Source organism: Anguilla anguilla, chromosome 5 (genome assembly GCF_013347855.1).
Source record: "Anguilla anguilla isolate fAngAng1 chromosome 5, fAngAng1.pri, whole genome shotgun sequence".
Classification (NCBI taxonomy): Eukaryota; Metazoa; Chordata; class Actinopteri; order Anguilliformes; family Anguillidae; genus Anguilla; species Anguilla anguilla.
In genome coordinates, this window is record NC_049205.1 from 44,227,005 (window position 1) to 44,254,769 (window position 27,765).

General features: G+C 47.6%; 1 protein-coding gene across 4 annotated transcripts in view; it reads left to right on the top strand.

Annotated features, from left to right (window-relative positions):
• Positions 1–27,765, top strand: part of LOC118227489 (PHD finger protein 21A-like) — a 79,489-nt gene that overhangs the window by 33,117 nt on the left and 18,607 nt on the right. For all 4 annotated transcript variants that reach the window (XM_035418003.1, XM_035418002.1, XM_035418001.1 and 1 more), the window contains exon 7: positions 25,710–25,898. In XM_035418003.1, coding sequence (XP_035273894.1) covers positions 25,710–25,898 — 189 coding nt within the window. The remainder of the gene's footprint in view (positions 1–25,709; positions 25,899–27,765) is intronic.

Here is a 27,765-nt window from a genome sequence, read left to right on the forward strand (position 1 = left end):
TACGCATGTGTGTGCATTATAATTAATAATGTATACGTATATATGTGTGCGTATGTATATTTTTTATTTATAAACTAAATGTGTGTGTGTGTATGCATGTAAATTATATGAGTATACAGTATATCTTCTGTATTTGTGCTCTTACACACACTAGTGTGGAAGGCAGGAGCTGTACAGCTGTCAGCATGCATATTGGGAGCAGTGTGAAGAGGGCTTTGAATCCTCCATGACTTCTGCTTGGAGACTCTCGGATAGCCTCAGGGGACAGAGCTGAGATCCACAGCGTGAGCCAGGAGAACACTAACCAGCTCCACCCATCTCCATCCATCACACCCCACCCTCTGACTGCCTCATGCTTCTTATGTGGGGGGGGCTGTGGCTGTGGCATGCCTGAATGGCAGGCCGCCGTGCTTGCTGCTGGAAATGGTGTAGGGAGGGCATGTAGGAAACAGTCTTTCCTCTGGGCCAATCAGGACACCCAGTGTTCCAGGGCAATGATAGGCACACTGTGCTATACGAGATGCTGATTTTTTTAGCGTAGCGTGTAACAATGATTCGCAAAGTAATTTATTTTTGAAACATGGCAACCTTTAGCAAATCAAGTTTTGTGTGAGTAAATATCCAAATTGGCAAATTTTAATGTATAGGCATCACAAATACTGCATTGTTACTTTTTATGATCGTGACAACAAATGTTTGGCCTTATAATTAATTATAATTACTGTTTATATTGTGCATTAGCAATGGAATATTACTGCTAATAATCATATTGCTTTAAGTGTTACTCATTTTATCATGGATGATATGATAACCCAAGGCTGCACTAAACTTTAAGTATTTCAGTTAAAGCACGTTTAGTTTTGTCAGCACTGTTCTGCGATTGGCAAGTTTGTCACACTCCAGTTTGTCATCAGTGTGAAAGTAAGCTTTTATCAATGGACAATAACTGTTAAATTCTTTCAGCATTACTACAGATGATGTGCTTTATTTTATTTACTTAGATTTATTCCTACAAATTATTATTTGTTGATGGAGAAAACTTCGAGAGGATTGTGTGGGGATTGCAGCCCCGTGTTTTGAGTGGAGAAAAAAAAAAGCAAGGATGGAATCGCTAAGCATTTCTGTCTGGCGAAGGAAAAAAACGCAGGTTTGAAAGCACCTGGTGACAGGAACAGAGAGAGCCAGGGATTCCTGGGTGCGTCCTCGTGCGGTACTGCGAGCAGGTGCGCTGAATAATTGATGCCGCGTTTCACAGAATTTTTACCTCCGTTATTAGCCCGGCAGTTTGCCGCCTTGTGTTTTTTTCTTAAATGAACCCGCTGGCCTGGAAGCTGTTAATCCCCTGGAAGTGCCCGGCTGGCTTTGGGGAGACGGGATCAGAGGACGTCTCCGGTTCAGGAGGAGCCCGAGGGGCTTCTGTTTCACTCGCGCTGAATCAGCGCTCCAGAACCGCCAAACCTGAGGTCTGGGATCCAGCGGCTGCCACACCCATCGCTCCCCTCTTTGACCCACGGCTCTAGGTGGCTGTGCTTTTGTAAGCATATACAAAGCAGTTTAGATTTTAGTAGCATAAGGGTTTTTTTTTTTTACCCCCTTCTTGTTGACCTGATTTAACCCCAAGCGTTTATTTGTTATTCATTCCGAAGCAGGCTTTTTTTTTTTTTTTTTTTTTTTTTTTTTTTTTTTGCTGTGTTTATAAACAAAAAGGTGTTCAGTCACCTGCCAAATTCCTTCAGCGGCGGTGTTTTAGAAGGCAAAAGGTCCAGGAGTCGAACCCTCGGGAGTGCTTCGCTGTCAGCGTTCTGAATGCTAGCGCTCCGCGTTCTGCTTGGCGAGAGCCGACGCCGCTGAATGTTTGCGTGCGCACGCGCCGTCACGCACGCACGCATAGCCTGATGGGAACGGCCAATGTCCGCTGAAATAGTTTAAATTCTAAATCCGTTCCCCCCGAGAGGAACTTCAGGGGCAGTCCGATATGAATCAGTCCTCCAAATAGGCCTCTGGCTGCATTGTGCGGTCTCACAAGTGTTTCCAAAACCAGGTCTTTAAAAGCTGAGGCAGGGGTGTTCTGTTTTGGCGGTAGTCGATGAACAAAATGGATTTTTTCCCTATCATTATTTTCCAGAGGAAATCATGCAGGAATGTATAGGGTGGCAGCAGAAATCCATTTTCTTAGCAATTGCACTCCAGCTGGAGTTTTGCAGCAGGTTTACTTTTGTAAAAAATTAGTTGGTAGCTGCATATTCAGTGCCCTGTAATTCCTTGTTGGAGCATATCTGCAGGGAACTGTAGGCTGGGCAGAAGTGTTTTTTTTTTTACCTTCATAACCCATTTTGTGTATGTGTGTGTGTGTGTGTGCGTGTAAAGGGGGGCGGGGGGGAGGGTGACGTGAGTGGTTCATTGTGCCAGGGGCGTGCGTGCGTGCGTGCGTGCGTGCGTGCGTGCGTGCGTGCGTGCGCGCGCGCGTGTGTAAAGGGGAGGGGAGGCGCGGGGGACTCATTGTGCCACGGGCATGCGTGTGTGCTACTCTCGGCGCATGCAGCTGTTCATACCTAGATCTGGCAAAGATGCTCACTGAATCAGGGGTGTGTATGTGGGTCTGTGTGCCCATGCTCGTGTGTACTTGCGTTTATGTTGGGGAGCTACTACCATGCTGCATGTAACGGCTGAGCAAATATCGGGATCTGGCAATGCACCATGTGTGCGTTGGGTGTTTGTGCATGCTGTTACAGCTTTGTGTGTGCGTGTTTGAGTGTGTGTATGTAAAAGAGCGAGGGAGTGTGGGGGGGGGGGGGGGGGGGGGGGTGTGTTCAGTCAGAATGGCAGGAGTGGGAGACTGGAGCCCGCCGGTATAAGTTTGGGAGCGGGGCCTGACAGGGTGTGAAAACGGACCCTGGGGCCTGCAGCGGTGCTTTGAGAGGAACATAATCTCGCTAATGACTAGCCGTACGAGGAGGCCGTGCAGCTGCAGCTCTTTTTTTTTAAACGGGCCGTGCGCCGTCAGCGCCTCCGCTGCCCGGTCTCCTGCACGGGTTCCCTCTGAACCCGCGCGGCTCTTCCCCCGTTTCCTGTAAAGCGCATTCATAAAAAACATTACGCTGAGCGCGGCAGTGTCCCGCGACGATAAGCCGGCGACCAGATAAGCCAGCGTCGCATTCGTAATTCATTTTCGGCTATCGTTTCCCCTCCCGACGCTAATGCGTCGCTGAGACAGTGGCCTGAAGGAGAAGTGCGGCTGACGAGGCTGCGGTGCCATTCTTCACGCCGCCGCCGCCACGGTCCCGGTGCGTCTGCGGGTGTCGGGGCACCGCCAGGGGGCACGCGGAGGCCTCTCCGCCCTGGCGCTCAGCTGGGCCGTGCCCTCTTTGCCGGGATGACCCTTGTACAGAGAGAATGGCCACTGGCTGAATGAAGAGCCTTGAAGAGAGAGAGAGAGAGAGAGAGAATGAGCCTGTTGATGCCTCTGCATCCCGGCCGCTCCACAAACGCATTTTCGGGTTCGGGGGGCGGGGGGGGGTACCCGAGGGTCTCCGGCCGCTCTTTCCGGTCCATTAGCCGTTTTGTCTGCCGCTGAAACGCGGGCCATTCATTCGCCGGGCCGCCCGCCTGGGCGGAAGGACAGTTGCACAATGCTTGCGTAATCTCAGCCAGGGCCTCTGTGCAAACTGTTTGGGGAAACGCGGCGGGCCGGAAATCTGCAGGGGCCGCCGTCTGGGGGGCTGGGGGGCTGGGGGGCGGGGGTTATCCCGATCGGCTCTCCGTGGGGCACAGAGAGAGTTTAGCTACCCTCTGCCCCTTTTTGTGACTTCGCAGAAAAAAAAAAGAAGCATTATTGAGTGCGGACACAATCTCGGAGCATCGGAGCTCAAGATTCCATTTCTTGTTCATGCGCACGAATTTGAATTGTGGCAGTTGAACTAAAGCTCTCCTTTTGTGTGCGCTGCTCTGTCAGCCCGCCAACTTCCTCCTCGCTGGGTGCCGGGAACATTCTGCATTAAAGCGTGCCGTCAGCCGGCCGTGCTCGCGCTCTGAGGAGAGAGACGCGTGTTCGCGAGGCACACCGAGGGCCGCGGCTTCAGAAGAGGCGGGTTTAAGAAAGTTTATTCCGCGGTATTTATTTATTATCCAGGGAGAAGTCGTACTGCCCTGAAGGAGAGTTAGATATGGGTGCTAAAAGAGTGCGATGTTTTTTCGCCTTCGCGCTTTTTGGCTCATTGGGATGCTCGCCGCTGCGGCGAGGTGCTCTGTCATTTATGAGGCCCTTTATTTCCTTCAGGCCACGACTCCGCGCTTTTATTCTTACTGCACAACACGGCATTCCAGTCAGACTGCGCGGGCTGAATTGGAGCTTATTTCTTTTTCGTTTTCCCCCCTTTCCATTCAGGCTTGTAACAATTACTGTCTGAGGGGAAAAATGGCTACTTTCAAAATCTGATAACCTGAAATTACTTTTGTAAATGCTGGGGGGGGGGGGTGTTATGCATTTTCACTTTTGGCACGAATTCTCTCCTGCTCCGCTCCGCCACCTTGACAGAGACAAACGAGGGGAGGCGGGCGTCGGCGTTTGCTGCGTATTTTTGCGGCGACGCCGCTTCGACGGAACCGGACGGAACCGCGCTCGGGGCAGAAGCTCGCGAGAAGCCCGGCGGGAGAGGCGGGAAAACTGGGCAGCGACGGAGCGCCGCGGATAGCGGGTTTTTCTCAGGAGCGGGTCCAGGAAGCAGGGAGGCCGGAATGGCGGGTTGTCGTGCGAGCAGCATCCCTCCTGGCCACTTTCCTAAATTGAAAACTATTAATTTGTTCCCCGAGTAACGCGGCGGGCTTCTCTTGTTCTCATGCTCAGGCAAGCCTGCTTGAAGCATGGGGCTAATTTACTAACCCTGCTTACCTGCCCTCCGTTCTCACGCGCCCCCCCCCCCTCTCCAGCTCCAGTAGCCACGCGTCTGCTCAGCACACACTCTCTGCCATTAATTAATATTAATGATTATCCTTAATGATGCAACAACAGGCCGGGCGTCCCAGAGACCTAGTTGCTGTAAAATCCTCCCATTAGTCACTGTCAACAAAAATTACAACCCCGGCGGTTTCGTAGCTTCAGGAAGGGGACCGCCGTTATCATCAACTCTCTCTCTCTCTCAATAAAGAGTCTCTGCTGTGAAATCGGGCCTGGCCTTCCACGAAGAATGAGGAAAAGGGCCCTGTCACCACGGCGTTGATGGCCACCTCGAGGGATTGAATGCAGAACGGGGCGCACGCTTTTACTAGGGCCTCGTCAGGTTGCAGCATAATAGCATAAATAATAACGTTAGCGGCTTCTGGTGCTCTGTCGCGGTACCTAGCAGCTGTCTGATCATTCTGTTCAAACGCGTTGTGATTTTATGAAGCAGTGACGCCCGGCTGCCGCTGAAATGCTCTTTCAGTAGCGGTGGAACGCATTGCAGCGCGTGCGTTGCCTCAAAAAATCCCATAAAGCTCTGTTTTCAGCAGACTCTCTTCTCTCTCTCTATCTTTCTCTCTGTCTCGCTGATTGTGCAAGACATGCAAGAGCTATTTTTTTTTATGGGTCGTCATTTGTATTATTTTCCCCCTCTTTCGCTATTGTGATTAAAGTTGGCGTCTGCTCCATGTTGCCTGGAAGGCTCGGATTTAATTTGTTCATCCGTCGTTAAGGTTCTCCCGGTGGTTTAGCTTCATTAGATCCGCTGCCTAGGTTTGATCCATGACCCATTTCTTACAGGAGAACAGCTGATTTTCAGTTTTTCCCCCTCAGAGCAGACTGAAAGACAGAAAAAGGTAGTGGAAACTCTGAACATGCCCCGTTTGAAAGTTCTGATTGGTTCTCTTGGGAGTGTAAATGGTGGGGGGGGGGGTGGCATGTCAAAGAACAGCATGGCCCGAGTGCCTGAGCATACCTTAGTATCTGTTATGCTAGCATCATTAGCACGATTAGCCAATGAAATGGTCCGGCTAAGCCGTAAATACTAAACGGCTGTTTGTCTCCTGCAAAACTGGGCCGTCCGTTTCCAGGCACCAGGCCACAGCCGCCCATGTCCAGTCCCATCCCGTCATGCATTTGCATTTTTTCTTTTTTCTTTTTTCTTTTTCCCTTGCAGAAAACGCCTGTCACATTTTATTCTCCCGGGCATTGAGAGAGGACGGGTTGAATCACGATGACTAAGACGGCTAAAATCGGCCGCGTCTTGCTTAGCATAAATGTCGTCCCCATCATTTTGTTCTGGTGTCAGCGGCGAAGGAGAGCTGGCTGTTTTACGACACTGCGCTGCCCGTACGTTAAGCGTACATGGGGTGTTTGGGAATGGGAGTCAGGCACCAGCCCCCGCCTCCCTGCCTGCCTGCCTGCCTGCTTGCGTGCCTGTGCGCGTTTAGGCCCAGCGACTCTCCCTTGGATGAATGACTACCGCGGCGATAATCAGGACGATGATGACACGGGCCATAAAAGATGGGGCGAACGAGGGCGCCGTGGAGAGGGAGAGAGAGAGGGAGAGAGAGAGAGAGCCGGGCCAGCGCGTCGGGCAGCGCGAGGTGAAGTGCGGTCACCGTCTGTCACTCGTAAGGTGATACGGGTCCTTCACTGGAGCCCGCGGACTTCGCGGCGGGGCGCGAACTCTCCGGCGAAAAGGCCTGCGCTGATTCCCTCTTTCCGGTTGATTTACGGCCCCCGTCTGGCTCCGAGAGAAGCCCCTCTTAAAACCCCCGGGACGTAAATCTCCCTTCACCCAAGACTCAGTCCGGTGGAGAAGATGATCTGGGACGTCCTCACTTTTAGAAATCGCAACCGAAGCTCGGCCGCGTTGTTTGGCATTCTGTTAGAATTCCCGTTAGCTGTTGCGTCTGTCGGTTCTTTGTTTACATTTGCAGAGCCTCTCTAGTCATCGCGGGACCCTGTTTTGTTTGGGGTGGGGGGGGAACGCAGCCGGGACTGGGCCGGCAGTTTGGGGCCTCCCGTCGACTTTAAAGATGGGTGAATCCGCGGAGCGTCAGTCGGCAGCGGCGCAAGGCTTTTGAAAGGCCGCTAAGCCCCCTCTCTGTGCTGGCGGAATTTGAAAAGATGACGTTTGCGTGGGAGCGGCGGGGCGGGGAGAGGCAGCCCTGTGCTGTGCGCCTGTCTGTAGGTTTTTCAGACGCAAGCTCTCTCTCTATCTCTCTCTCTCTCTCTCTCTCTGTCTGTCTTCTGCCGGGGCACCCGCCTGCCCGCCTGGCGTTTGCCACTGCGGGTAAACGTGTGCCAAAGACCCTTTAACGCAGCGCGGCCCCCCCCCCCGATGCGCTGCAGGACACGGGGAGTAAGGCCTTTTTTATTTTTACCCTGCTCTTTACTGTCGACTCCAGCAAAAAGCCCCGTTCAAGGTCTGTCGCGAATGCAAGTTTAAAAAAAAAAAAAAAAAAAAAAAAAAAAAAGCGCCCTGAAATGGTGAAATAATCAAGATGTCCCGGATTCTTCTGAGAGCATGGAGGGTGCGTGTAAAACACGGGAGCAGCCGCCCCCCGGGCGCTGATTAGCTCTGCGAGCGGAGCGGCACAGTAGCCTCACAAAAAGGGGACTGCAGAGCGCCTCTGCCACCAGGGCTGGGGAAATAAATCCAGCATGTGCCCCTGCGCCCAATAGAAGCTGGGCTGCGTGCTGCGTGTTTGTGTTTGTGTGTGTGCACGCTTAGTGTGTGTGTTTGTGTGTGTGTGTTAGTGTTTTGTGAGTGTGTGTGTGTGTGTGTGTGTGTACCGGTGTGTTTCTGTGTGTGTGTCTGTGTGTTTCTATGTCTGTGTGTCTGTATGTATGTTTGTGTGCGTGTGTTTGTGTGCGGGTTTGTTTTTGTGTGTGTATGTGTTTGTGTGTGTGTGTGTGTTTGTTTGTGTGTGTGTACATATGTGTGTTTGTGTGTGTGTCTGTGTGTTTCTATGTCTGTGTGTCTGTATGTGTTTGTGTGTGTGTGTGCTTGTTTGAGTGTGTGTACGTATGTGTTTGTGTGTGTGTATTTGTGTGTGTGCATGTGTGTGTGTGTGTGTACGTATGTATGTGTGTGTGTGTGTGTGTACGTGTGCGTGTGTGTATGTGTGTGTATGTGTGTGTATTTGTGTGTGTATATGTGTATGTGTTTGTGTGTGTGTACGTACGTATGTGTGTGTGTGTGTGCGTGTGTGTATGTGTGTGTATGTGTGTACGTATGTGTGTGTATTTGTGTGTGTATATGTGTATGTGTTTGTGTGTGTGTACGTATGTGTGTGTGTGTGTGTGTGCGTGTGTGTGTGTGTGTACGTATGTACGTATGTGTGTGTATGTGTGCGTGTGTGTATGTGTGTGTATGTGTGTACGTATGTGTGTGTATTTGTGTGTGTATATGTGTATGTGTTTGTGTGTGTGTACGTATGTGTGTGTGTGTGTGTGTGCGTGTGTGTGTGTGTGTACGTATGTACGTATGTGTGTGTATGTGTGCGTGTGTGTATGTGGCGGCAGTGGCACAGCCGCTGAGGCGGGGTGTGTCTCTGCTCAGACTGAGGGAGAGAGTGGAGAGCTGTAATGTGTTAATGTGTGTCTGTGATGGGTTTAGTTCCAGCCCAGAGAGGTCTGTGAGGCAGGAGGCAGTGTGAGAGGAATTTCAATCAAGGGCTCTGCGCACCGTTTAAATACCGTCAGCGCGAGGGGGGGGGAGCGGGGCTCTGTCAGGGGGAGAAATCCGCCTACCTGAGAAATCAGATGCGGCGAAACACCCCCACCTTCCTGCTCTCTGCCGAGGGGGGCCCCCCGGTGAAGGGGGGAAGGGGGAGAAGGAGGGGGCGGGGGGGGGGGGGGGGGGGGACACACTCCAGATGTGGTGGCTGTGATTTATTCATTTAAGGAATGGAAAAAAAGGAAAGGGAATCGGGAAGGGGTGAAAGCCGGAATCAGCAGGTCTTAAACTACTTTATAAAGCTGCTCCTCTTCACTGGAGAATTCTCCGTAGTTGCTGCCAAATCAATAGTGTGACTACTCTGAACACACACACACACACACACACGCGCACACACACACAGGCAAGCAAATATTCGCACACAGCCTATTCATCTGGATCTAAAAACCCTTCGCCAGTGGCTCACTCTTTTATCATTTGCATAAAATATGCAGGGAGGGGACTCTCGCCACAGCGTATGAATTTGTCATTTAGCGTCTTCCCCGCGACGCGTAGCGTGACATTTAGCGCGCGAGCCGCGCCGGTTAAGCCGCGCGGCTCGGCACGGAGCGTGCCGCTCCTGCCATCTGTTGTCCTCTTCCCCCTGAGATGGGAGATGGGTGTCTGCACATATAAAGAGCTGCTTTATTTGCAGGAGACCCTCCCTCCCCTTCTTCCCCTCATTCTGCCCTTTTGAAACGGCATTGTAAGGTGCGCGTCGTGACACATAGTCATTGATGTCCCCGGAGATGTTCTCGGTGATGTGAAGGGAGAGGAGAAGAGGGGTGGGGGGGGGGGGGCGCGAATCGGGTGGGGGCGCGAGAGGCATGATTCTCACACGATACGTGCCGCTTTCATTTCGTCCGCGCGCTCCTCTTCAAGGAGAACAGAAGACGGGGAGGAGAGCGATAAAAAAAAAACAAAAGGGGGAGAGAGAGAGAGAGAGCCGGCGGTTTTTCGCGCACGGGCGGCCATGTTGGTCCGGGAGACGCGCAGCCGGCGCGACGCGGCGCGTGTTTCCGCGGCGATAACGACACCCGGAGCGCCCTGGAGGGGACCGGCGGCAGATCAAGCGCCGCCTCCCTCCGAGATACGGCAGAGCCTTCAGGAAAAAAAAGGAAAAGATGGGTGTGGGGGGGGGGGGGGAGGAGAGCCCTCCGGTCTCTTTGGCTCGGCGGGTTTCCGCTCGGACTGCGCAGAGCACCAGGTGCATTCGTGAGGGGCAGGCTCGCTTAACGGGAGACCCCACCGGTCCTTTACCCCCCACCCCCCCACAACTCGTCTGAGTGCTGACTGAGCGTCTTGCTTGCTGAACCTGGAAGATTGCCCCCCCCCCCCCCCCCCCCCCCCCCCCCCCCACACACACACACTGTGTCGATTCTCTGTGTACAACATCAACCAGTAGAGGCAGGACCTGGCTGAAATTTCAAAAAATGTACTCCTGGAAAAGAATTTGAGCTCTGCTTTTAACTGCTTGCTTTAATTGTATATAGCTTTTTGTTTATTGTCACTGTGCATAGGCATATTTGTTTGACGTTCAAAGGGAAAGTCTTGCAGGTTTAGCAGGTTCCAATTCACAGTTACTCTAAAGAATACTGAATTGACACCCTTCCACACCATATAGGAGTAATTGTCCTCGTGTTTGTGTGTGCCTCTGTATTTGTGTGAATGTGTGGTGGTGGTGGTAGATGGAGAGTGGTTGCTAGTTGTAGGATGGCTGGCGTGATTTACTCTGAGTCTTATTTTTGTATTTAACTTTCACTGTGGCGCACGCCCAGATGGTGCGTTTTTAATATTTACTGAAAAATAGGTGAAAAGATTGCTCCGCTCGTCTTCTCGCCTGCGGGGTTAGACAGAAGGCGAGGAGGGAGGAGAGGTAAATGGGTTTGAGACGGTCGCAGCTGAAGAGAAAGAAGTGAAGCATTCGCCGCAGCTGCAGAAGCGTTAGCCCCGTGTCACACTGAGGCCTTCGGACAGCCTCTCAGTTAAAGAGAATCTCACACAAATACCTTGCACAATATGTGTTTTTAATAGCTGTGGATAGTACAGAAAAATCACAGTACGATGCATGTGTTAACCTGCTCGACAAGGTGACACTCCCAAGGATTTAGACAAATTACTCACGACATGGTTGGGAAGAACTCTTAATACAAAAAATGTAGTATATGTACATCGGCATTAGGGTTGGACATTGTTCCTGAATATGGACGATTTTCAATTCCCGGCAATTTAGAGCGCCCTCCCGGGAATTCTGAGATTCCAGTACAAACCGGAATAATGTTTTAGAAGCTTTATTGTGGTTGGATAAATGCATAATAAGCATTTCTGCCACAAGTAGCTACAGTTAGAGACTGGATTGTAATTTCCACAAAAAACTATAAGCCTATCAGAAGGCAAATATTCTTTGGAAAATTAAACTAACTGTACTCGGCACAACCAGCCAGGTGATAGATAGGCATGTGTAGCCTATTTCAGAAATGTGACTTGAATCACAGCCTGTGAAATGAGGGGTTAAATAGTGTCATAAAAAATCCAGTTATTAAACGCACTTTATCATTAGCCTGTTATGAGAAAAAGTTTTCATCATGTATTCCAATAGCCTACTGCACCCTAGTTAAAAATTGCAAGTGCCCAAAAAAATGTACACTGACTAAAATACTTTAAGGAATTGTCTAACTTTTTGAGAAATTCACTTTTTTACCCATACTTGGATGAGACGGTCGATACCAATTTAATCCCTGTGAGTCCAGTCCAAAAATATTAGGCAGCCTCTTCGGACTGCATGCTGTGCTGCCTCTGTGAATGGCTTATTCTTTCACTTATTCTGTCAGAATCTTTCCACGCTGACGAGGTAGACATGTTTGTATTTTTCATGAGATCGAACCGGCCTATTTCATCCACAAATCCGTGTGCAGGAAAACCAACGCGCAGCCGTTTAAATCCGTAAACGTTTCAAGTAGTCCGTTATGAGAATACATTTTGCACCTGTTTTTTCAAACATATCGTGTCTGTTTATTTGTCAACTATGCATCGCGTATTGAGATTTCTTCCATTTCCAGGAATAATTATCTGTGGAGACCAGACTGAATATGAATCCTGGGTATCTGTGATCCCGGGTTTCGAGATGCAACTCTAATCAGCATCCATGCTCTTTGCATTATCATTATAATTTAAAGTCAATTGTCAGTAAATGTGCAGGTATCTGGCAGTCCAGAAATTCACCATGTCAATAGAGCTCCCAGAGTTTATTGCAAGCATCGTCTACGATATCTATGAAATGTAGGTGAAATTCTTAATGAGAATTGCATTATAGCGCCAGGCTGGAACTACGTTCTGCAGAGCTCGTAAAAGTAATTTGAAATTATTTTATGTTTTATAAATTATGAAATGAGTCACGCCATGAACAGCGAATGTTTCCTTTAAGGCGAGAGGCACTACGGCGGTTTGTGGGCCGAAACGTTCAAACACAGTATGAAAGGCGAGTGTGCTCCATACAGCGCGTGCAGTGTTTTTATGAGCTCGTGTCGTTACGAGCGCGCTGATGTGCTGTGTGGCGTCAGCGTGTTCAGCCCTTGGGCTTGTTTTCGTGTGAAGGTTGCACACGCGTCAATGCGGAGCGCCTCGGACTCGGTCCAGCCGCGGCTCCGTCGAGTCCCGCGCCCCGGGAGCGAAGCGCGGTCGCCCTGGCTGCCGCGCGGTCCTAATAAGGCGCACGTACGGTCCGAACGCTGGCTGGACCGGACCGAGGCTTCTGCTGGCCTTGAGTTGTGTATCCGTCTCCAGAGCAGTTATTTATCTTTTATTTCCTCAGGATATCTTTGATCTGCAGATGTTCAAAACATTTGCTGCATATTGATAGAAAAAGAATGTAAATGTTTATTAGAGAATTTGACAATGGAAGGTGGGAAGGTGGGATCAATGCGGTGAGTGTTTGTTTAATTTGTAATATTTGGGCTGACATGCATTCGACCCACGTTTCTTCTTTGAACTAGTCACAATATGTCACAGAGTGCAGCCCGACATCTGAACTTTGAAGGGTTACGATGCGCTGTTTTCGGAAAGGGTTCGTGGAGCCCGACGAGAGGGCCTGGTCTCTTAGTGCTGCTCGCACGTGCACGTGTATGTTTGCACACCAGCGTGCTCATGCATGTGGCAAGCTCTCCGAAGGACTGGCGCAGCAACGCTCGCAGAGAGGACTGGAGTGTGCCCTCTAGAGGTCAACATTGGGTCTGCAGGCATTGGGAAAATTTGTGTGCTAGCCCCCCTCACCCAGGTCACACTCCTGCAGTACACTGCAGCGGTGTTTTTAAAAGATGCGCTTAAAATCCCTGTGGGGGGGGGGGGGAGGAATGTGTTATGGCTGGTGTCATATCTACTATTCATTTTCCCCACGAAGCTATTCGAAGCTGTTTAAGACATCATGTGCTGAAAAAGCTTTTGTACTAATATGTATGGAACCAGCCTTGAGAAGCTATATGCTTGAGAAATGTTGTGTGTCTGAACCAATGGGTTTGCGCAGTTTCTCTTGGCAACAGCTCTGTTTTTAGAAGGCGATTCATACTTTGTGATCGCACGCGCGCTGTATGTGTGCCCTCGCGGTGCAGTCGCATTAATTTCTCAAAGAGCCGCTAATTGAAGTAGCGGAAGATCGTGCCCTTGGATTGCGCGCAGATCTACTTGCGCATTCAAATTCCTGCCTTTTTCATGTAAGAATAGGCTACATATTCAGCACAGGACTCCTGCAGACAACATCATAATATCAAGCCCAAGTTGTGAGCCTGAAATGGAGTGATCCAATTAACGCTGTATCTGCCACGTGATTGTTAAAGCAAAGCCACAATGCGCTCCACAGGAAAGATGGAAATAAGCATTCGCTGAGTGGTGTTAAAAATAGCGCAGAGTGAAAGTTATTGAAAATGGGCTTTGAAATTTGATCGGAGTCTGACTTGACGCTCCACAAGTGCTTATTAGCTCAGTGCATTTTCTTTCTGACTTGCGTGTTCTCTTTGTTCCCGAAGCGCGGTTCTGTAGACGTGCGGGTGCCGGGAGCACAATCAGAACAGAAGGGTGAGGTGACATGCCGTACTGAACAATTCTGCAGGCCTTTCACACCATTTAAGTTTCTGGTAAATAAACGATCAAAATTTGCTTTGCATGGTTAAATAATGTGAATAGATATGAGGTGTGGGGAGGGGGGCAGACTGAACCTCAGTTTCTCAGTATGAAAAATGAAAATGGAGAATCTGAAACACGCACAACGCAAGTACACATATTCTAAATCCCTCTGTCTCTCTCTCTCACATACACACATGCACACGCTCACTCACTCACTCGCTCGCTGTTATGCACACGCACGTGGAAGTAATCGGATATAACCTGCGTGGCGGCGCCTGATGCGTGGAGCGGGTTCCCTGTGACGGCTCGCCTCCCCGGCGCAGCGGGGCCGCCCCTCGCTGCCGCTCCGCCGTAATTCAGGCTGACGCTCTACCGGACTCAGCACCGAGGCCGCCATCATTCCCCGAGTGGGCGTGTCCCCCTTCGGATGTCACCAGCTGCAAACGCCGCCGCCCCCCGCTCCGGCAGAGGCGCTTACCCTGTCCGTGCGCACGCTTCTTTCTTTCAAAAACTGAAACGGGTGGCATGGGCGCGGGGTCGCCAGGGGGACGTCAGGTCGTCTTCGTGAATATTCATAAGCGGGCTCATGCGCGCTTATACACATATGTGCTCTTCACGGGTCTTCCTGAAACCCAATGCCTTACTTAAACCGAGCAGGTGTGCGTCCAAAATCCCACCTTTTCATTGGGGTCTGGTTCGGATGTGATTTTGAATACGCACGTCATCCCTTTGAATAAACGGATGATTGACTTTAACGAAATTGTAAAGTACCCATGTGTTCAGTTCACTCATAGTGGTTTGAGATGGAGTCGGTGTTAATTGTGTACAGTGTAAACTGTATAAAGAGAGCTGCATTTTGTGAAGTGCTTTGCAACTTCCTTTTATGGTAATGCTTCTGTGACTGTATGCTCCGCCTTCCCCCCTTCTCTTACTTTCAATTCAGCTCTCTCTCTCTCCATCAATCCATCTCTCCGTACGCATCTTCTTTTTTTAGCCGGGGGCTTATGAACGAGCGCGGAGTGCGTCTCTGACCACCTGTACGGAAAATGAGATTTCTGATACTCTCTCTCTCTCAAACCCGCGCGATGAGGCGAAAGCCGTCTGACGGACGGGTTCGCGGGCGGCCATGCGCGGCCTAACGGAAGAGCAGGCTTTGTCAATGGCCTGTGTGTCACACGGTGTGATTTACCGCGAACCTGTGAACAAACACAGGATGCGCGCCCTCTTTCTCACACACACACACACACACACACACACGGCTAGCACACGCACCTAACGCTGGCCCATGAGGTAATGCACTCCGATCTCAGTTCATTTCTGTAACATACTTTTTCCCCGTGTAAAATACGTGAACTTATTCTTCCTGAAGGGTCGCTAGAGCACATTCCTCTCTTACTGCGCCTGCATCACAACTGTAGGGTGGTGTGCTGCCAGAGTCGGCGGGCCCCGCCCCTGCCTCTCCTCCGCCAGGTGATTGGGCGTACGGGGGAGGCGGGACGCGTGACAAGGAGGCTGGCCCGACCTCCCCTAGGGGCCGATGCCAGCGCAAACAAACCCTCCCACGTGCGCTGGCTGCCACTCGCTTCACGGTCCAGATGTGCCCCCTCTCAATCTGGACCCCCCGCTCCTCTGACAGAGATGAACTCTGTGTCCCACTAATCACTCTGACAGGTCTGTTGGTTCACATCCGTGCTGGGGCACCACTGCGAGCTCAGATTGCTCCATTAAAATTACAGCTGTGCTAATAATTAGGAATATAAGGCTGTAAATCTGAATGAATATATATCGTGTTGCTCATGCACAGACTAGGGTGGTGAAGTCACCGGAATCTTCTGGATTTTTTTTGTAGCCTTTTCACTGTAAAACTCCAGTATTTTAAAAGTCTTGTAAGAAGAAGCTGTGTTTTTATAATTGCCTTCTGGTGGGCTTTGTATCGAGTCTAACGGATAAGAAGGGACATGATCATTTTATGACAAGTCAGTGTAGTTTTCATGGGAGGAAAAGGACCTTTTTTTTTTACCAATCTATTTCGTTTTGAAACCGTTTTGTTGCTATGACAAGGTTATCAGAATATCAATGTTTGAACCAAGATATGTATCTCATTCTGCTATACTCTCACCATTTTCTCAACTCTGTTGTGATATTCTTCAAGGTGCTTGGTGTTGGTAATCTCAGTCTTACAATTTCTTTCTTAAAAGGGTAGGAAGCCATTCACAAACCCATGGTCGCCGGTATGGCTTTGCATTATGCTGGTGTTGAAGCGGTTTGACAGTCGGAGAGAATGAGCTGAATGAATACTCTCCAAACTTTTAGTTTCTGGGGACCTGTAACGCCTCTCCTACGCGCTGTGGCTTCGGTGGCCGAGGTCACGCGCAGTTCAGCTGCAGATTAGATTCAGTCGAGTAGAATCACATTTTGAACACGGTCGCACGCTGCGAGGAGAGGAAGCGCGGCTGGCTTTGTGTCCCTGTCCTCGGCTCGTTTTTACCTCACTTCCTCTCGCCGTGCCAGTAACGGCCTTTCTGTTTGTCTGTGAAAACCGAGATCAAAGCTCGCTTACGATCGTCCTTCGGGTCGGTTAGCCGTCAAATAGGACCGGGTCGCACCGCGACAGCTCATCCAAGCCGAGCCTGCCCATCTGTGTCAGTTTACGTTCTGCCAGAAGGTCTGGCTGGAGAGAATCATGCTCCTGGAGCGCAAAACTCATGGGTAACACTTTATGGGTAGGACCTGCTCCCCTTCAGGTGTATATATACCCTCCCCAGATATCGTGTGTGTATCTTCACCGAGCTTCAGTATGTATCGAGAGGGCGTTGTGTGTCTGTGTGGACCCGTCTGCATGGCAGCGTCTGAACAGGAGAGGTGCTCTACAGACCCGGACTCGGCTTGCTCTTATCATGGGCTGGCAGCGTGGAGCACAATGGATTGTCCTTGGGTTCGCTGAAAGGTTAATGCACTGAATTAACGAGAATAATAAACTGTCCTCTCATTGTGCTGCCTCCATCAAGTGCCCGGGCACTCCTAGCTGGCAAAGAGATGGCCCACAGGAAGCAGGTTAGTCGCACACTTCCCAGGTCAAGGCTTTGAGGTTGGTAGGGAAATGGGTAAACAACGGCAGCAGTTTAGATTTGGAGGAGGGCATGCATATGACTCGTATGTAAATAATCTACCGCAATTTCCCTTCTCTACAGCTGAAACATTCTGCAAATGATACAAGATGTCTGGAAGTTAAAAAAAAAATACAAATCTCTTCCAAGAGGAGAATCGTGAATAATCAGAATATTCATGCTCAGGCTTGTTGGACTGATCTGCGAAATGAGTAACATGAAGAGAACAACCCTCAAGCATTAAAATGAGTCCAGGACCTTTAAATAGTACTGAGTAAATGTTGAACCTAACATTGCAGGTTTTCGGTAGATTTAAAAGTGAAGTTTTCACTCGTAGAGGCATCATGAATCTCTTTTGAATGGTAAGTGGAGTTCAGAGGCTTTGTGGTTAGTTCTTCCACTGGTGAGCATGTGGGTGTAGGCTATTTGTTTCAAGAGTAAGAAGGGCCAGTGGTATGGACATGGCAGCTGAGAGGGTTTCCTTGTATGTGTGTGCTCTCTGAGGGGAAGAACTGCACTGCATCATGGGAAGTGTTGGGGGTCAGAAGATCAATGCTGCACTTACAGATGGGATGTATGTCACCAAGCATTTTTGAAGAAGGGGGATACAAGTTATCCTGGGACTAAGAGGCATCACATGGTCTAGGCTAATCTGTTGGCTAACTGGGGTCCATTCTGTACTTAGAACATGTTAATCTTCAGTAATTTCTTGCTGAATGCTGAAAACTGGAAGTAAGAGGAATTCAGTGAGTTGCTCTGTTCTCGGCTCACATCAGTATTGATGTCTGGCTTTGTTTCTGGAGAGTGGGTCAGATTTCGTAAGTAGGTTGTAAGTAGGGAGGAGTGGGTGTTTGGGTGGGTGGGTAGAAGGGATGGGGGGGGAGGTATTGGCATGACTTCAGTGGTTTAATTTCCTACCCGCATTTATGTATTGCAGTCCTATATGTTGTTGAGATGACTCCTGAACCTTTCCAAAGTTATTGCAAACATCGAATTTAATACGACGAGCGTGAAGATGTCCAGAGACGCGGTTGTTTGGCATTTCCGAAGTGTGGAAAAAGGCGGCGAAGTGAAATCTTTGTGGAGTAAAGCGGTATGCTGCCTACTGTGCCCCAGGAGTGTTGTCATTCAGGAGCTATCTGCATAATTCGGGGGAACCAGCTGTCCCAGAACAGATGTGCAATGGGGAAAGCCATTGTGCGGTACCACCGGAGGGAGGTGCTAAACAAGTCAGGGCTGTCTGAAGAGCACTAAAAACACACTCCCGACTCGCGCAGAACTTGTTCCCTTGTAAAGTCAGAATTCACTCCTGGTTAGTGCTGCAGAGATGGGTGAGGCCCACAAACCAAATGGATTCCGCACACCTTGCCCAGCCCATAGTCCCCAAACACATGACGACTCACAAAGTGCTACTAAAGACCTGGGACTAAAAATGTTGTTGCTGTTATATTGTTGATGGGAGAGAACTTTCAACAAGGTGGTGATTAATATTGATCATGCCAAAGTGTGGTGGAACTGAAATATTTTTCTCTGATGTTCCCGGATAATGTTCACTGCGCTCAATGGAAACAAAATGGAAACCGTTTTGGAATGCAGAGCAGAATTTGAAAGAAAATGAAAACCGTTTTAACAGGGGTTCGAGACTTTTCTTCCCCTTCTAAAGTGCAAATGTACATCCTTTAATATGGCATAAATGCTATCCCTCTTCCCCTCCCAAACAAGCCCTGCACTGAAGTGCTATGAATCTAACTTTTCAATACATGGATGTTCAAAATTTATATTGCATCACCTCCCTTCTGTCCTCTAAGCACTGAGCAAGTGCAAAGGGATTACGAGCCAATCCTCAGGCTTTGTAAAATGTGGCGAGCAAACAGCTGGGAGCATTTCTGTTCAAGGTTAGCCCTTAGGCAGTATTTCCCCAGGGCTACCTCATCCCTTTCTCCCGAGCTCTGAAGAACGCCCCCCCTCCCCCCGCACACGTGCCTCTCATACAGTCTGAAGAGTTAGACAAGAGTTGGGCCCTACTTTTGTACAGAACGGTAGTTTGGTTTGCAAAACACGCTAGTGGACTGACTCAAATTTGTTTTGTTTTTTTTATTCATGATTTGTAAACAATATGGTATATTTTCCAAAGATGTGTAAAAAAAAAAAACCTAAGCGTTTTCAATGTGAAGTGTACAAAAACTTTTAAAAGTATTTCTGAGCAAATCTGTGTCGGAAAACCAGGGAAATGATTATCCCCACGCCGTCAACAGTTTTCCTGTGGCAAATCTGGCAAATGTAACATTTCCACACAAGCAGCTTTTCTGTGGGGGCGGGGCCGAGCGCGTCTGTCTGCTGTGATTCTGCTTCTTTTTTTTTTTTTTCCTTTCCCCGCATCCCACTGTTTGATCCACTCTCTGACCTCATAAGAGGATTAACTGACTGTATAATTTCAGCCCACTCCTTTGTTTTCAGGCAAGGCAGTGATGTTGGCCTAGTGGCTGGGTGAAGCCAAACAGCACTTGCATACCACAGAAATTTCCCAGGCCGGCGTAGAGCCGAGAGCGGCCCAGTTTGAACTGCCGCCTCAGTGTTCCCCGACCCCCGGCGTTGACTGAGCCGGCGAGCCGGGTGTAATTTGGACACGCCGGCCTGTAGCCTTTCGCTTTGGGGACTCAAACCAATTATGTGCTGGATTGAGAGATTTCCTGTGGGTGAAGCATTCACTGTGGTGTATTCTTGTGCAGTAGGGTTTACTGCATGTGGATTTTACATGAAAGGCCTGTGAAAAAAAATGTGTCGCACTGAACTTGCAATCATGCCAAGCAACAAAAAACAGTGTAATCACAAAGATAGGTCACGGTTTTATGAGTGAACTTCCCCCCCCCCCTCTATCCGTGACTCATTTCAGAAGTCTTGACTTGGGGCAGGTAATGCCAGTATCTGCCTCCGACTGTTAAAACAGCGTCCCCTGTGGGTCAGTCTCATGATTCAATCTTGTTGATAAATGAATAAGATAAGGTGCCCTGGTGCTATGTGCATGGAGGGGCTGCGTGCTGGGGGTGTGAGGACTTCGCCAGTAAAATGGATGCAGGTGGCATTGGGAACAAACAGGTGTCCGTTTCCCTTTCCAAGGAAAGAAAGCGCATTATCGTTTTTTGTAGTTCAGTAATGAAGAATATGGTGCCAAGCTGCAAACTGTGAATCCCCTACTGTGAAGCCTGTATCTGTATATGTGTGATATAAGGTAAGCGCCTGTGTGTGGGTGTGGGTGTGTGTCTATGTGTCTGTTTGTCTCTGTGCCATTTCTGTGTTCTATTTCTGTCCTCCTGTGCATTGTCTGAATTTTTCAGTGCTGTATCTGCTACATTACAGACTCGAGCCCACATGCTGCGTTATGCTGTGCTAGCTCTGTGCATGCGACAGTATAAAAAGACGGCTTGTTTCATTTGTAGTCAGGCTGTTGTGAAGTTTTTGAGCTCCTGGTGAAAAACACCTGTCTGCTGTCTCCAACTTTAGAACTGCCAGTCAAAGTATAACTTGTAGTTGCAACACCATGAATGTGTGTATTTTTACCCACAGATTGAATAGGCCTGTGTTCAGAGTAGCCTAATGGATCCTGTGCCTGAATTCTGTTAGCAAAACAGCAGAGGTGCTCAGCAATGACGAGGATGTGAAACTACTGTAGATGTTCTCTGAATGTCTTTTTCCGGGGCACTCAAAATAATCGTAACCACAACCAACCGTGTCCTGAAAATGATATACTGCCTTCAATTAGACCAGTTTTGTTCTATTATATATATATACTCTTCATTGGATATTTGTTGGTCATAATTGGGGGGAACTGATTGGGATGGCAGGCATGCCATCCGTCCAGTTATGTTGGGAAGAAAAGTCGAGCAGAGTTGTTTTAAAAGCCAGCTACTGCAGTTGGTCATCTCGCTACAGTAGGCTATTTATTTAATTGTAACCAATTTAGAAAATGACAGTCCCTTGGTCACCTGCTGTGTTCAAAATATTCAGCTGCGGTCTCAATGTCATACGAGTAACGCAGATATATTACCTTTATCAAACTAGTTGAGACCTAATTTGTGGTCACACACCAGTTTCTCAAATCAAACATCAAGTCTGGTGCAGGCCGGTGAGGAGAATGTTTAATTCATTTTGGAAGGCACTGGAGGCCATGCTGAGGGTTCTTTTGGCATTGAAACATGCATTAACGTTTGGTGCATCCACGGCACGTGAATGTCCTGGCTACATTCTAAATGTGTAGCTGTGCAAGCCATGAAATACGATGTTGTTCTATTCATGGTCTTTGTTGCACCTTCTATGGTCATAACCACAGACCGATCGCCATATTTTGTTTACATCAGGGGTGTTGTTTTTTTGAATTTTCCTGTCTTGTTGAGAGACATTGCTCACTAGCGTCAGTGCAGTTGGCTACAGTATAGGTGTTTCAACCACCCATTTCCATGTAAGTCAACGGTAACAGTACGGTCAAAATATGAAGCCAGTCATTTTTTCCCCACAGGAAAATGTATTCGCAATAGGTGTTTTTTCTTTGTGTAATGTCTCCCCATGTACCGATTTCTTAATGTGTTATTTGGACAAGATTTTAATATTTTGTGGATGAGTCGGGGACAATTTGCATCACTGCTGAGTCACTGTATCTCACACACTTAGTGGATGACCCAGACTTGGCCGGACTTTATGCCCATATAAGTATATGGCTTAGTGGTAGGCAGCACACAGTGTTAAGGCAAGTGTAACAGTGGCATACTGTGGGATGTAGCTACCTAACTTAGCTTTTGAAGGATAACTCTGAACTTTTCAAGGATGATAACTCTTAACCTGTTTTTATTTATCTATTATTATTATTATTATTATTATTTCAATGAAGAAATGAACTGAATAACATATCAATAAATATGTGTTTTATATATAGCATATATAGTATTTTCTTTGTGGTGGCCAGAGCACTGGAAATAGGAGGCGTAAAGCATTACCTTTAATTTAAACACTACCCTTAACCTAGCTGTTCCTATTTATTTTTCTTGATTAACAATCAAACAATTAATTTTCTGAATAATCAAGGTGAATATGTAGCCTAGAATATAATGATAAAGAAATGACAATGGCAAAGAGATGACTAACGTGAGATTGTTAGTCAATGGTAATAATCTGAATAATGAGCAACAAAAATTCCAACGCTTTCTCGGAATTGTATTCCACGTTCTAATGTTTTCTTCTCATTATGTTACAGAATGTAATTAATTTTAGGATGGCACATAGCCAAAATGATTTATAAATATTTATACATTAGACATTTAAAGAGGAAAACCTAGAAGTGTATCAAACCAACAATGAGCGCAATACAAAATTCAGGCTAGAAAACCAATTTATGAAAAGCTGTGCTGTTTCATGGGCATTTAAACTGCGGAATCTTCATATGATATATTGCCATTTTATTTTACGTCATAAATGTGAATGCAGGAAATGGCCTACTTCACAAGTTTATGATTCAAAGAACAATAATGCTATCTCAAAATAAATTGGTATTCATTGGTTGTTGAGTGAATCAAGGCTAAGTAAACAGGAAAGCGGGTTGAGAGTGATCATCCGTTAAAAGGTGTGGTAGCTAAAGGCCTGTTTTAGATCCGTACTGGAAACCTAAGAAATTCCAAATAGCTTCCTTTTTGGAAAATTCGCTTTATCATATAACCCCAAAAAACACTTTTCCCTATGTTTTAGTGACTAGGTAGCGTGAACTGCGTAGGCTACTGAGAATCTGGGATGCGGAGAAGAATCCCAGAAGAAAAATAGGGGTTTCTTTCTTTATTTATTCAATTTATTTGACAGGGACAATGTACAATTTCAACATAAATTTCAGCAATAGAAATTCGATGCATTTTAATTTAATTTAATTTAATTTAATTTAGTTTAATTTAATGGGAGTCGAGGAGTCGACTCCAGCGATTCTGAACGATAGAGTCGGAGTCGTACATCACTACCTAGGCTACTGCTAAACTGAACAATCAGACAGCATTCGCAACAATATATCGAGAGTGACGTCAGATATTGTTCTATTCCGGCCATTATTTGGCCCATATTTCTCTGAATAAGTAGTCGTTTATAGATGGGTTTATAGCCTACTGTCTTTATTTAGTAATTTTCTAGTTGTAACTGTGTTTAAATATAAACAATAGTAAACCATTTTAAACCCGACTTTTTAGAATTCTGATGGCTGTGGAAAATGTTGGTTGTGTATGTCATTGTCGTCCTTATAAATCCGGAATAGGCTGTACTTTACATGATGATACTTGTTGAAAGAGTAGTCTTTCGCAACGTTTAACTCCCTTTGCCCGAGATGTTTACGACGCTATAACACAGTCTGTCAATAACAAAAGGATGTGTTCAGTTTATTAAGTGCCTTTTTCTGTGAGCCGATGGGAGGCAGTGGTACGCTTGGATGTCAAAAGGACTCGACTGCTAGTCTCGAACGATTTCAGCTGTCCCCACGCAATTGTGCCACAAGAATGTCTCTATTTACATCATAAGCTACAAAAGCTAAACTTGGTACTGTTTGTCAGCGGTTCGTAGAAATTAAAAAGCGGTATTGCTTTGACTCCTATAATTCATAAATTGTGTCTTAGACCGTCCTTTGTAAATGTAACTGTCAAACGCAAAACGCGCGATTAAGTGCACAGCTTCTAAGAGAAATAATATAAAATCTAGGAGAAAGGTTGGTTGGCTACACCCAGCAGAGGAAAAAAAAAAAGTAGGTAGATTTATCAAGTAGATCACCGAGTTCCATTCTCTCGCGTTGCGGATGGTTTTAGTTAGCGCTGGCTTCTCTAACTGGGCGCTTTGCACTCTAGAAATGGGTTGTATTTGCCTCCACGTTCAAACCCACAGGGGTAGCGATGCTTATCCCTCACTCTCACACAGCTACTTGTGATTGGTGGATTCTCTTGTGTAGCCAGATGGCCGTGGCCGCTCTGCCCAATACCCCTCCCCACCTCCCTTTTACTATCTACAGAAATATTCCACTGGAGTTTTTGTTCAACAAAATAAGCTAGCTAGCTTGTCTTTTTTCTCCGGATGCTTGCAGTGTGGATTTTATTTTCCGTCGTCTTTGGAAAGGGAGAAAGGGCTCCATCGTCGCTTTTGTGCTTGGTAATTGCTTTTTTCCTTTAAGGCCTCCAACATAGACTATTTACTGGGTGAAATGGAGGCAGGTGCAGTTTTCTCCGTTTTCTCCTCCACTATACTCCCCTCCCCCACGCCAACTCCTGCCCAACTGTGGCTGGGATTCTGCCTCGCCTGCGTTGTTATGCATTTATAGTCTATTAAAGGGAGCTTAAAGTCAAAGATTAGAATCGCGTTCCTGGTTGTTTTACGAGAACAATTGTGCTACAGTGTCAGAAACTTACACCGTACAATTTCACGGTTTTGTTTAATTTCGACGATATTTGCGCTTCTTGAACGGCGGCTACGTGTCTTTGGTTGTGTGTGTGTATGTGTGTGTACGTGCGCGTGTGTGTAATGTCTTGACCTTGCTGGTAGCTGAAGGTGATGGTATACTGTAGCTGACAGCATTTTAAAGATGAAGTGATTCTCTGTCAGGGCTGTTAACTTTTTGTCACATCAGGGATGTTGTTCATTGTGAATATACTACTTTGCAAAATGCCAAGAATCCAATTTAGTCTTCCCTATTTTATCTCCCAAGAATATCTTTCTATGACCCAGTTGTTCCCCACAGTGTTGAGCTTTTCTTCCTGAAAAATATCACAGCTGGACATGTTCACATTTGCAGTTCTCTCTCAGAATACCCTCTCCTCTTTTGATGTCTTCTTAAATCTTTCCATGACCTTACAAAATGATGTAATGTAACATTCTTGGTAAATTATGAAGCTACAATCAGACGTCTTAAACAATATGTGGATTAGAGGACTAGTTTAATGAGAAGAGAAGGCATTGCTTATTTTGCTGTGCTCATAGCAGAGTTTAATAAAGGGGTGGAGTCCTCTTCTAGTATGACTATGAGATGCTAAACCTTTTGGCTTCTGATGGCCAGGGACTTATTATTTGCACGAGGGGAATCCAGAAAAGCTTATGTTGTTGTTTTCTTTCCCCCCTGCCCAGTTTTTTGTTTTCGCCCCCAAGGTTACCTTGTATTTATTTAAACTGTAATGGCAGTAATACCAAGTAGTAGCGGAATGTGAAGGTGACATTTGTCAGGTTGCTAGGTTACGCTCTGTGTGAGGCCTTTGATGTTTCCTCTGAAGCATAAGTGAGTCTACGCTCCGCCCTACAGGGAAATTCATGCAGTACATTCCTCTCGCATCACTCAAAGTTTTAGAATGTATGTGTACATTCATTTCATTACTTTCTTTTTGTCATCTGTTGATTTGTTAATTGCACCCTCTGTTCCCTCATCTGTCTACAAATAATAGTAGTTTTTATACTTGGTGTTGCCAAGGACTGTATACAATGAAACCATTTTCTGTTTAAATGTCATTGTTATATGATGCTTGAATTTTCTTTTTTTTTCCCTTCCTTCTTTTTGGAATAACGGACCATTTACTCTTTAAGCAATGCATTCCAATAGTTTTTAGCTTTTGTTCTTTTGTGAGTCTTGGATTTATGTGGTCACCAGTGTTTCCAGTAATCTGGTCTGAGGACGGCATTTCTGATATATGCTGCCTTCTGCAGTGCAGCGCTGTGTTTGTTTCTCTGCGAAGGGTTCTGCATAAAAAGCGAGTGGTGGGTGGAACGAAATGGTGCATGTGTGCAGTGTGCACGGAAGTGTAGTAACGCAGCCTGCGTCTCCCTCTTCCAGAAAAAGGTCGTGGAGCAGCTGAGGAAGGACCTGCTGGTGAAGCAGGAGCCGCCGGAGATCAAGGCGCAGGCGCAGCCGGCGGAGAACAAGCATACCGCGCACACCGCGCAGCCGGACAGCAAGGCACAGGCCCCGCCCTCGGCCCAGGCCCCGCTGTCCCTGCCGCCTCAGAACCTGAGCGCCCACCAGGTGAGACGCGCAGTCGACCCCGTCGCTTCCCGTTCGTTTTTAACCGCGTCCCGTGGGCTTCGCCGCAGCGCCCTCCCAAGTTTCGCCTCGCTTTACCTCGTTTCCCAGCGTCCCGCCTTCTTTTGGCCTTAGTTCTGTTCTCTCTCTCTCCCCGTCTTCCTGTCTGGATTCTGGATCGCGTCCCAGGGTTCTGTGTTCTTTGGTTGCGTACGAGTTCTGTATTTTCTCCACGCGGTTCTGTTCTTCATTTCTGTCTGAACCGTGCGTCTTCTCCTCATGGTTTGTTTTCCTTGGTTCTTGCCTTACATGTCTTCCACGCCAGTGGGCTATTTTCACAGGTTTAATAAACGAAGCGGCCGCGTTTCGCCGCAGCCAACGGTGTCTTCTCCACCTCCCCCGCTGTTGCCACGCGACTTTTTCCATTCTTGCGTGAAGGCCCGGCTCGGTGTTATTTCCATCTTTTCACTTGCCAGTTTCTTACCCTGCCGGGGTATGAATTTGGTCAGCCACAATTTAAAAGCTCAATTTTGTGCCATTTGTTCACAAACATAAAACTTTTAGGAGCTGAAGCTAAGCCGTTGTTGCTACACAGTATGTCACCTTGCCAAAGTTCCTCAAGAGATTTAAAGTCTGTTTGGTATTTTCCTCCCTTAATAAGGCATTGGTGTAGCACTGCAGTTGCAAAGCTTAGCAACAGTTATTTCAGTCAGTGTGATCACCAGAGTAACCTCATGCATACAACACAAGAGCACCTTGTTAAAGTTCTCACTACCTAGCTTGTTCAGGTAAATGTAATCTAATTGTTTAGTTTGACAGTGGTAATATGTCATTTTAATATGTTATTTAAGGTCCCTGAGCATGGAACAGTCCCTACCCAAAATAGCACTAGTGTCACCCTAAATTGGGTGTAATTTCAGGTTGACCCTTTTGTGAACTTAATCCTGAATACTTTTACTGTTTGGCAGGTACTCCAATGTGGAGTACCTTACAATGCCATTATGACACAATGAGTAATGTACAGGTAGATAGTAATTTATTGCCCTGTCATTTGTTGGTTAGTGCTACAAAATGTATGTTACTCTGCTGGTATTTAAGCAAGCTTTGTCCCGATAGCTTTCTAATAAAGGCATTTTTAAAAGTTGTGTTCAGTGGGAGGCATTGAACACAACTAAGCATGTCGTAATCAGTAAAGGTGCTCCAGGCAGAACAGCACCCTTCCTCTCCCAGTGGAGCTGCACTAAACATAGGCTGGCTGGCTGTTAACGCAGCTGCTGCTTGTACAGTGATCTAATTAACCGAATCTACCTGTTCAGGAGCCCGTGATGGACCTTTGCGCTGTTCTGGAAAAATGATTTTAAAACTTGAGCACTTTTCAATGTTGTCCCTTAAAGTACTTGCGCCATGTGCCAGGTGGCCTTCCACAGCAGTACAGCAGCTCTCTCTGCATTGCTCTACTGGACACGCGCTGAAAGAAGTGCATAGGAGATCAAGGGAGTACCTGTGGGCACAGAGGACAGTGATGAATGGTGGAGATCTCCCCCTCGTCTCAAACCGGTTTCCCAGAGTTCAGTGGGCCGTTGAGGAGGCGCGCCGTGAAGCAGACGCAGAGGAGACGGCGGCGTCTCGAGGGGAACCTCGCTCCTGCACATCAAAGCCGCCGCTTCCTCCATGGCGTCAAGAGAAGACAGGACGCGGGAAGGCGGAAGATCCCGGCGTCCCTCTCGCAGGACACGAATTGGCTTCGTATTTTGGCTCGTCCAGTCGGGCGCAAACTGCTCCCTGATCGGCCACGTGCATTTCGGAGTTCTCAAAAGGCACGATGCAAGCTGTGGAAATTTTTTGAAGTAATGGGATGTTTTTCATTGTT